This window comes from Halyomorpha halys, unplaced genomic scaffold (genome assembly GCF_000696795.3).
Source record: "Halyomorpha halys isolate HHAL.00 unplaced genomic scaffold, Hhal_1.1 Scaffold1029.1, whole genome shotgun sequence".
NCBI lineage: Eukaryota > Metazoa > Arthropoda > Insecta > Hemiptera > Pentatomidae > Halyomorpha > Halyomorpha halys.
Genome location: NW_027106971.1, coordinates 29537 through 40882, shown reverse-complemented (window position 1 = coordinate 40882; position 11346 = coordinate 29537). Strand labels below are relative to the sequence as shown.

The window sequence follows — 11346 nt, the reverse complement described above, 5'->3', positions numbered from 1 at the left end:
TGTGCAAATTTATAGCAGAATCCAAATTAGATTTTTAAAATTAAATAAATAATAACAAATTAAATTAAATAATAAAATTAATAATAACAATTTACATCCTCAGTTCCATTCTTTTATAATATAACAACAGGGGCAGTGTAGGACTCCAACGGGAGTCTTGGGCCGACGTAAGAAAAGAAAAAAAAAAAATGTCTTTTATAACAATTTACAATAAACAGTGTGACCATGGAAACAATTTTCATATTATTATTTTTTTAAGAATTCTAACTTGGAAATTCGGCAGCCGAAGCTGCAAAAACACTACCACAGCATTATGGGAAGGGTGTTGTAATGAACAGACTTTTTGCCGGTGGTTTGAAAAGTTTTTTGGCTGGTGACAGATTTGTATTACTAACCCAGAGGAAGATCTTTACCTGCAATTGACGATGGTAAACTTAGACTCACTGTGGAAGAAAACCCTTACCAAACAGTTAAAGGACTTACATCATAACTGCATACAAGTGGTTTGACAGTTTCTCGACATTTATAGACCTTTGGTAAAGCAAAAAAGGTAGATCTATGTGAACCTTATGAAATTAATGAGCGCAGTATTTCACTCCTGACTTGGCAAAAAAAGACCCTTTTCTTGAAAGGATAATCACGTGTGATGTAAAATGGATTGTATATGAAAACAGGTGTTGGTCAGGTCAGTGGTTAACATGTTGACTGCCAACTATGAGTTATCTCGTAGTTGGTGCTATTGCCTCAGATGCCAACCTACGAGATAACTCGTAGTTTGCTTTCTTGGCTTAATTAGCCAAACTTAAATTGGCTTCCTAGACTGAAAGTACTCAGGCAGTCAACGTGCATTGATGAAAGACTGGGGCACACGCCAAAACCAAATTTGCATCCAAAAAAATTTTGGTTCCGTGTAGTGGTCAATTGGAGGAATAATTCATTTCTCCTTTTTACCCAGAGATGAAACCATCACATCCACTACACACTACAGTGATATTGACAAAATGCCTCTTTTTAACTTATCAAACTACTTCTTCATTGAAATAATTTTATGCTTTATTTTTTTCATTTATTTATTATTTTATACGTTTATGACATTTATTGTTTGCTTACAGAGCCTGTTGAAGGAGGCACTGAAATAACACTTAAATTGCGACTTTCATCTACATGCCAGGATGTTAAACTGCCTATTTTCACGACTGACACAATCGGGACAGCGAAAAGAAAGTTACAGGTATTAGCATCAAATTATTTTTGGATGATAATTAGTTGGTATTCTGTATTGACTTACAAAGTTTATCTAAAATAAAACTATGGTTATCTGTAATAGTGTGAGTTTTAGAAATTATCAAATTCATTTACCACTTTTTTCATCTGCACAGTTTTTCAATTTCAGGCGTTTTTTAAATATTGCTTGATTAAACTATTTTAAAGTCTCCTCTTCCCGTTTTAAGCTAATATTTCAAAAGTGATATAGGGCCGTTGCTTCCCGGGGGTCTTAGCGGGGCATGGCTGGCGGTTTTATCCTCTTTTAGTTTCATCTGTTCTTATAGTATGGTAATACTCATGAAAACCAGATCTAAGCCTATAACATTCAGTTTGTGGACTAATCTTTAAAATATTATTTCTGTTGTTTATAGCTTTTTGCCATTATTTTGTCCTTATCCTTTCCCAAAAATTGAAATTATTTAAATAAACGAGGAGAGGATGGTCCGGGATGCAATTAGTAAAGAAAACAAATAATTAAAAATTTATTTATTAGTGTCAATGTTTTGGCCAGAATTTCAGACCTTCATCGGAGCTAAGAACTAAAAACAAGATAACAATCATAATGAATCAAAGAAATTATAGAATGATTTGAAAATAACCAACTGTTAGATTTATAAATATAAATATATAAATATTGTCATAAGAAAATATATTGTAAGAAGATAAAGGCTATATGAGAATAAGTTATATTAAAATTAAGAAAGAGGAAAGAACAAACAATAATAAAATACAAATGAAAATTTAGTAAGTAAATATATTTTTTTATTTGTTTTTTGTTTTGGGCCAAGACTCCCATTGGAGTCCTATACTTATGTATGAAGGGTTTTTAGTATGTTTTTATTTTATGTATCGTTTCAATATTGTTCATTTGCTTTGTTAAACCAAAAATAAAGTTAACGAATTTTGTTCAGTAAAATATGGAGTGGAAAGATTGTTATTCAAAACAAAGAAGATGTCCGGCATCAAATAAAAATTTTGCGGCGCATGTCCATTCAAAAGTCCGTTGAATCGTGGCCATGGTGAGCAGACCCAAATACTTTAAAATTTATTTAACTTCCCATCATAATGGTAGTTACAGTAAATTTAAGAAAAAGTAGAAGTACAGAATAAATATTAAAGAAAATTATTCATGAAGGAAATCATAAGAAAAAACTCAAAAACATAGAACGAACACCTGGAGAAGGGGAAGGAAGAAAACTTGGTTTTTGATGTAGGATGTCATCATCATCTTTTGTCTAGCTCAATGTTAGAATAGACATCTTGAAAAAGAAGACATCGAAGAGTCAAGAAGAAAAAAAGAAAAAGGGACTCTTTGTTTTGGATCGCCGGTGAATGAGATGGGTGAAAACTTTTAGAGAGCAAATGCTTTGTTAACAGTCAGTGTTGGTTTCCTGAAAGATTGTTTACAGCAGGTGTTGGTTTGTTGAGAAAGAAAACAAAGGAAACCTTCCATCATCAAAAGAAGATTATATAATGAGGTGTAGATACAGGTCGAAACGTCGGCATAAAATAAATAAATATGGTTTTGTTTATTTATGTTGTTCTTTGCTGACCGCACCCCCCAACAAACTTCTCCAGAAGATTATATAAATTTGGTTAGTGTTGTACAAAATAGAATTTTAAGTATATTTGTAAAAGTACATGTTAATTAAGCTAAGTTGACTGTTCTGATTGCCTAGAAACCCGTCCTTAGAATAAGAGTCTAAAATGTTATAAAATTTAAATCAATTCTATTATATATTTAATATTAAAGCTTTTAATTTGAACCTAAGGTGTACACTTTAAGCTATGAGAAAAGTAAGAACTATTAAAATTTCTTTTATTTTATTTTAAATAAGTTTTGAATATTACAATATATACAAAATAAAAATTATGAAAAAAAGTGGGAAAGAAAATGTGTATATATATGTTAAATATGGGAGTAAAATAACAGGATTAAAAAAAAAAAAATATGAAGTTATATTAGCCTAAAGGAGTGAAAAAATATGAATATAAATAAGAAAATCTAAATTTAATAATCCTTTATGCTGGAAGAGTCTTATGGAATTAAAAGGATTTAGTGAATGACATAATTTCTTCCTTATTAAAAAACAATAGTTTATTAAATATCATCAGCAACGTTTCGGGAGATTTCCACCTATGACAAATAGGAGATAGTTATATGTAATATATAGGTTTTGTTAACAGGTAAATAATTTATAAATAGTTCTATGAGTGTATATGATATATGAGTGTTGTTGTAAGCACATGTTTAAGGGTTTGGTTGAATTTGTTTTTTAGCAGCCTGAAGATGGGGGAAATCTCCCGAAACGTTGCTGATGATATTTAATAAACTATTGTTTTTTAATAAGGAAGAAATTATGTCATTCACTAAATCCTTTTAAGAAAATCTAGTTAGTAATTATATGTAAAAAAGTACAATAATAAGAAAATCTAGTTAGTAATTATATGTAAACAAGTATAATAATAAGAAATCATTTATATTATTTTATACAACATGATAATATTTGAAATGGTCTAGGCATAATGTCGCAAGGCATTTATCACATTGATAAGATGTATCTTTTCTTTTATTTCTGATACACAAACTACATGGTATCCTTAAGCTTTCTTTGATGCAGTCATTTTGATAAGGATTGGAAAATGTTAACTAGCAAATCTTTGTGGTAATGATGGACATGTTAATGTTTTTCTTTTTTTGTGGTAAATTTATGTTTGGTATATTTTTCTTCGTATTTTTTTCACTAAGTTTTGCTTGAAAACGTGAAATACTCTGCCATTATAACTGGTTTTGAAAACAACATTACTATTCAAAAGAATCATGTCGAGACAATTAAAAAAAAAAAAACTCCTTTTTATACACCTTCTGATAACATCTCATAGTGTGAAATTTCAAATTTTAGTGTCAAATACAGTTCATAAACGTTCTGTCTAGTAAAATTTGTTATGTTTTGATTTACACCGCAAACAGATATAAATTTATACAATTTTGGTTTATCATTTTTTCCCCCCACTCAAAATTGCTTGCTCTCACTTTGATTACTATCACAAGAAATCACAGTAAAATGCCTGCATTTTCTTGGTCTAATTAACTCCTCACTGCTGTTGGAAACATAGCCTTACATTTTTAAAAATTTGTCTGTGTTATTTTGCCCTGAAACAATTTGTGATCACCTCTTTTCATTTACGCCCAATATGCATGGGTATAATATACCTTCTGGTGGTAGTTGCCTGGTAAAATACACATATATATATATATATGTGTGCTTATGGTGTAAATGGGTTAGTAAAAATATTTTTGAAATATGGAATTTTAAAAAATATAAAATTTATTTTAAGATAAGTAATAAAATTATAATTTGTTATAAAAAACATTTAAAATATTAAAAGATGTGCCTTATTTGAGTCACATACCTTATATGAATTTGAGTCACATACCTATTTTTCACAATGTTTTTTCTTATTTTTTTTCAGTTCCAAGAAGGTCTGGAGCCATCTCGCCAAAGGTGGTTTTTCGGTGGAAAACTGCTCGGAGATAAGTTGCACATAGAAGATGCAAAAATCAGCCCAGGTTATGTTGTACAGGTCATAGTGAACCCGGCTGAGACTCCTAGCAGCTAGATCCTGGAACTTACTCTTACAAATTGTACCTATTAAAGACAGATGTAAAGGAGGCTCTCGATCCTGTTTAAACCATTGCTCAAGACGTCTCCTTTTCTTTAACTTTTATCAATAGCGGGCTTGTAGCCGCAGGATCATTCAAATTGATTAAGCTAATTCTTCGCAATAAGGGGAGCGTAATATTTCCCTTTATGTAGCCTGCTATGTAATGTTCTTGTATTTTCTTGACTAAAGCTTTTATTTTAATGGAACAATAGGCCTTCATGACATGCATTTTGCTAACGATATCTCCTACATTAAAGTTTCGTATTTAATCTTCTTTTTCAATTATTTTTCGTATGCATTAAAAAAAAAAAAAGTTCATTTCTTCGAGTGTGAAGTGAATTCTACTTGATTTCACCTGATACATAGCGGATCAACGTGAGCTTTTACTTTATATTTATATAAAATATTCTGTATCGGTGAATTTTTTTTTTCTAACTTATTTCGTTAGTGTGCCAATGGTTGTTAACAGGTTGTTATTATTTAACTGTTCATTCATATAATTCTGATAACACTTACATGACTACAGTTAATGTATTTTAACATTTAAACAAATTTCTTTTTTCATATCCTTACTTAAGGATTTAATAAAACTGATGACGTACAATCTAAATAGTGTAAATTAATAAGATTGCAATGTGTACAAATCGATTCGATGACTAATCCAAAGATAAGAATACAGTCTTAATAAAAGAGAAATAAAAATGTTTCATATCGTGACATGATTGTATCATAATACTCAGTTTTTATAGTAAGATAATTTTATTTTTTAAAAAGTAACCTTTTTTTTATATATATAATAAAAATAGTATTTAGATTAAATGAAATTATTTATTGGTGCTTAAAATTATTTTATTATTTTTCCTCACATGCCGGTTTTGTTTGTTATTTTTTGCCAATCTGCTGGACTTTTAATCCATCGAAAAAATATTTCCCTATTATTATTATAATTATTATTATCATATTTTGTACATTTTTGTTAATTTTATTACAGTTATTTATCTTAGCAACGAATCCAAAAATGAAAACTGACCATTTATCTTATAAACCAAATAAACTTAATTTATTTAATGAAATTATGTAAGGGAAATATTATTTAATAATTGCTATTATATATAACCTTAAGTATATTATAATTATATTTTAACTATGGGTAGCCTTTGAATTTCTATAAATTCTTCATATGTATATTTTTTTATTTATTTGGATCATTTAGATTTCACTTCTGGAATCTGTTTTTAAAATAATACTTCCATATTATGTTTCAACTGTTATTTCATTGAGTCTGCTGGTAGTTTAATTAGTGTATTTTTATTTCTTTATTTTTTTAATGAGTAGTACAGTCTACTCTCGTACATTTGTAACTCGAGGAACGAGAGAAAACATTTAAATTACTGAGAGTTCAATATCAAAAAAGTTCTGCTAATCTTGGGATAGGAAGAAAAATAAATCACAATAAAAGAGATTTTGAGTACGTTTTCTTGGCTTTAAAGCGTACAAATGAATTAAAGGATATAGTATGTATGAATGTAAAAAACAATAGAACGAAAATTGATTGAAAAAGTCAGGATTTTACTGAGTGAGCGGCTTCCACCTTGTATTGTCTAGAAAGAAATAATCTCTTGTTTTCGTCCTGGGGTGTTGGATATAGAGAGATGACTGGCTCGCTCAGTGTATTGGAGTAATTGTTCTTCTTTATCTTCCTCGTCCTCATTCTGATTGGTCAACATTTCAGTGCTGATTGGAGCGCCATTCAAACTGGTGTCATCGTCAACACGAATGAAATTCTCAAAGTTTAACCCATCACAGTTTGGTGAAAGTCCCTATCCTGAGTCTTGTGGAACATATTTCACTTGTTTGCATTTTTCTGTTTACTTATGAAACTCAGAGTTTCTATAGTAGTTATAAAGGGAGACAGCGAAAACTAGTTCTTTAAGAGCTTAGAGAGATTTAAATTTATCAGATTCAAAAAAAGCGGTTTAAATTTAACTCAGTATAAAAACAGATTTCAAACAAATGCAAGTTCCATCCGTGTTGAAAGTTGGGGGAATTCAATTTATAGAGAACAGGGGTCAGGGGTGTCCAGACTTCTAATTATAAAATGTCACCCAATGAGATGTTGTTGCTTCATATAACAGATGGGACCAAAACACTTTCAATTTATTGAATATTTTTCAAGGGACTGGAAAAAAAAATTCAAATTATCGAGAGTCGACTGTATTTTAAACTTTAGATGTTAAATCTAGACAGCAATGATAATAGCTTCCTTATGACAAGTTCATATATTTTTACAAGTTTGCTAATTTTCATTGTAATGCAACTTTAATGTTCTTGCTTATCATAGAAAATTATAACTTAAGCAAAAAAAGTGGTCATCTTTAATTATTTTTCTTTGTTCCCAATTAACTAATAATTATGTTCAATCCATTTTTTTTTTTTTACAATAAATGACAAGAATCATACAAAAAAAAGATGAATATAATAAAAACTAGAAATAAACTAATAAAGTATAATACATAAAGAAGTAATTTAACAAAAACTATTTTATTATCTGTTCTCTGAAAATTTGAGGTTTTAATGGGATGTATTTTTTCCTGCCTTGTGAGGCACTGCGCTTCCTATCTTGAGCCTGTTCAAATCGGGTACCGTTTAATTGGGGGAATAATCTGGCACTTGAACCTGATTTCTGACCACCCTCCTTAGACAATCATTTGCCTAGAAACAGTAATTCATTTCAAAGTACTGAACCCATGGCTGTTCGTAGCCTAGGTTAGAGTGCTATAATTTTTTATTTATTTAGTGTAGATTCTAATACTTTTTTTTTATTTGCATCATCTATATTACTAAGTTCACAGACCGTGTTGTACTTTAATTTTCTATTTTACTTTCGATCAACAATTTTACAAAGAGATGATTTTTCAAGATCATACTCAACGCCAGACTCTTCTCCAATTAAAGGTACTCACTTTATAGATACTGGGTTGGTTCCAGGAGGACTCCCAAACCCATAGGGTTGACTCATAGCTACAATAATAGAATAAATAATTATCTGCCACAGCCGGTTTTGAACCGAGGTCCTGGTAGTTAGTAACATGGCGCACACAACTTACACACACAACTAACCCGCTCTCCTCGATAATTATATATTAATTTTATCTATATCAACATGTTGACCTATGATCTTTATGTCGGTTTTATTGTTGACTACATTAATAATGTGTTTTGTAATGTTAATGGATTTCAGATATTTCCTCATCGCTTGCTTTATTTTATTTATATATTAATGTTAAATTAGATTAGGTTAAGATCTATAATGTTTGTTCGATCTAAATACACATATCACAATATTTTCTAAATATTACTAAAGGCTGGCCACTTTTTTTTGTCTCTAAGAAATTAAATGATCCACTTGAAAAAAACTTTAAATTATGTTTTATTTTTTTATGGTGGATTCCTAGCAAACTTTTTTTAAAGTATTATAAAAAAATCTGTCTATACATGAAACTTGTTTTTGATTAAAGTAAATTCGTTAATTTTAAAGGAAGAATTTTTCACCAATTTAAATGAAACTTTTCAACTTTTTAAATTGATGTAACTCTAAAAATAAAAAATACTTTATCAACAGGTTATTTAACTATTGTATAAATTAAAAACATAATTTTGACTTTGATAAACCAAAAATAATAAAAACAGTTGATAATAATTACAAAGGTAAAATAATAGAATTTATTTATATTACAAAAAATTTAAATAATTCATGTAATTTACAAAATGACATGAATGGTATGCAAATATTATTGACAAACTAAAATTCTAGATTAACATGAATCTATTATAAATTTATAACAGAAATAATTTAAATTAGACATATTATATTCTACAATATAAAATTATAAACAATAAATAATGCTGACTGGATATTATGCAGGAAATTTAGGTTTAGAGGGCTGTGGATTAACAGTTATTAAGTCCCTATAATAACAAAACCTCTTTGATAAGCCTTTAATATTGGAAGTTTGAGCCTGTAAGTATGTATTATAATCTGCAATTTAAATATGTTACTGAAGATAGTGTTTTAGCCGAAATGTTGAACAGTTTTATTTAAATTGGTGAAATAATTTTGCTTTAAAAATTATGTAACTAAATGTGCATTTGCAAAAAATAATTAAAAAGACAAAAATAATGTGTTTTAATTCAAAAATATTTACGTGGTTTATCATTGACAATATACCATTTATATTTTATACACTTTTTGATTTTCAATTATGAAACTTTATGACTGATGTTCAACTTGTGAAACATGATTTTAATTGCATTGTTGTTATTATTATTTTTTTTTTTAAAGAATGAGATAGAATTTTTTTCCTTACTTGAAATATATTATCATCTATAATCATTTATTATTTCAGTTTAAACAGTTAATTCTTTCAAAGAAATAATAGAAGTTAACAAAGGTTACCCAAATATATTGGTGCAATAGATGCGGGATCCTTGTACTTAGACTACTTATATATTTTTTTAATGCTTACATTAGCCCTTATAATTCATAGTTAACTTTTTTGTTAACATTTAAATAATTTGTATATATATATATATACTTTTATGCATTTGTTTATTTAAAAAAAAAAATAAGAAGCAATGTTTGTTTTTCATGCTTTGATGAAATTATTCTCTGAAACCAAAGAAAAAAAGAGAAAATATCTTATTCAAAATGTATAAGAGAATATTGTTTCTTTTAAGCAGTGGGTTTGTCACTGTTTGGTCTTTTTTCTCTGTGAGAAAATAAAACTAAAGAAAAATAACATGAGTGTTGAAGGTAAGAATAAAGCGACCCTAAAATTTTGAAGTATTATGTATATATATATTTTTTTTTTCGTTGAGAATATATTTCTATCAGATTCAAGTTTAACTTTGTGATTTTAATAATACTGTGCTTGGAGTTTATTTTTGCTCCGGAAGCACTTACAGTTTAAATAAATGATATAATTTTGGTTAAAAATTATACTCATGAACAAAAAAAAACAAGAAAAAATCAATTTGATTAAATAACGGAGAAGTATTTACCTTTTATTCAACAGTTAAGTGCCATCTTGCAAATTTTTCCGGTTAGTTACAGAATCTGACATCGGTGGAATGAGACAAATACTAATGGGCTCTCATTTTCACTTCATCAAAAACATGAAATGTTCTTATGACGTTTAGGAGGCTTCTTTATTAAGCATATCTTCACCTTCAATATTACGCACCAAATTTATAGCTTCGGCAGCTGTAAAACGTTAGTTTCCAATCGACCTGGGCACTGTTTAAATGATTATTCCCTAAGTATTGTTATTTAATAAAGTATTCTCAATAAAATATCTACCTGTATTTATTTCTCGAATTAATTATAATTTATTTAATTAATAATTATAATTATTATGAAATAAAGTAATATATTTCTGATTGTGAAATAACATTTAAAATCCACGAATTGTGGAGATAAACTACATTAAGATTTTCATTTATATTTACTACCATTTAAGTAACTATCGTAGCTACTGTTATGGTGTAAATTGTATGATATTCTCATGATTACAGTATTTTTTATCATGTCTGCAACTGCTACACAGTTTACGGTATTCGATGTATGATATGAATACTGTAATGTACACTGTGGCAGTGGCTACGACAGTTGCTGTAAAGATTGCCAACTGTCTTCGTATTATAAAAGTTATTCAGGAAATGTAACAATTTTGGGAATAATTAATTTTAAAAATAAAAAAAATGTGAAATAGCAGTTATCTGATAATTATTTCAAGAAATTAACACAAGTGGTAATTTTTATGAGATTATTTCATGAAATAATCGTTTAGTTTATTTAATAAATACATTACTTAAAAAATTCCCAGGTCTAGTTTCCAATAATATTCTTATGAGAAAATTGTTTTGGTTTTAATGATTTTTCACACAGTTTTGGGCAATAATGCTAACCAGTTGATTCAATTTATGAAAGGATTGAACGATACCATTTGGAGTTACGGTAGGATACAGAAGATAAATACGAACGAGAAAGTCATTTTTTTGTTATCTTTTCTTTATTTTTTCTTATACCAATATATATTTTTAAACCAGCTTCTTCCAACCAATATTTTCTATGTCCGTTTGGTAAGTAGATTGCCAATTATCAGATATTGTCTATCTTCACATCTGGAAATGTGTTGGTTTCTTTGGTACTTTTTTTTTAAAACAATTTGGCTCATATGAGTGGGTGTTCAACAGATGGATTCTGATACGGAATCACTATTTATTTAAATGTCATATCCCTTCATAATTATTTGTAATTTTGTTTCATAAATAATTGTCTTAAATAAATTTAAACATATTTTTCTTTTAGAAAATCTGTAAAATGTTACAGATGTACTCAATCTGCCTTTAGAG

The 11346-nt window shown here is 28.4% G+C and overlaps 1 protein-coding gene across 1 annotated transcript in view; it reads left to right on the top strand.

Annotated features, from left to right (window-relative positions):
- LOC106687933 (ubiquitin domain-containing protein 1) overlaps positions 1–10286 on the top strand; it is a 20302-nt gene extending 10016 nt beyond the window's left edge. Inside the window, exons 4-5 of the mRNA XM_014432121.2 lie at positions 1113–1231; positions 4741–10286. Coding sequence (XP_014287607.1) covers positions 1113–1231; positions 4741–4887 — 266 coding nt within the window. The 3' untranslated portion in view covers positions 4888–10286. The remainder of the gene's footprint in view (positions 1–1112; positions 1232–4740) is intronic.
- Positions 10287–11346: the final 1060 nt, after the last annotated feature.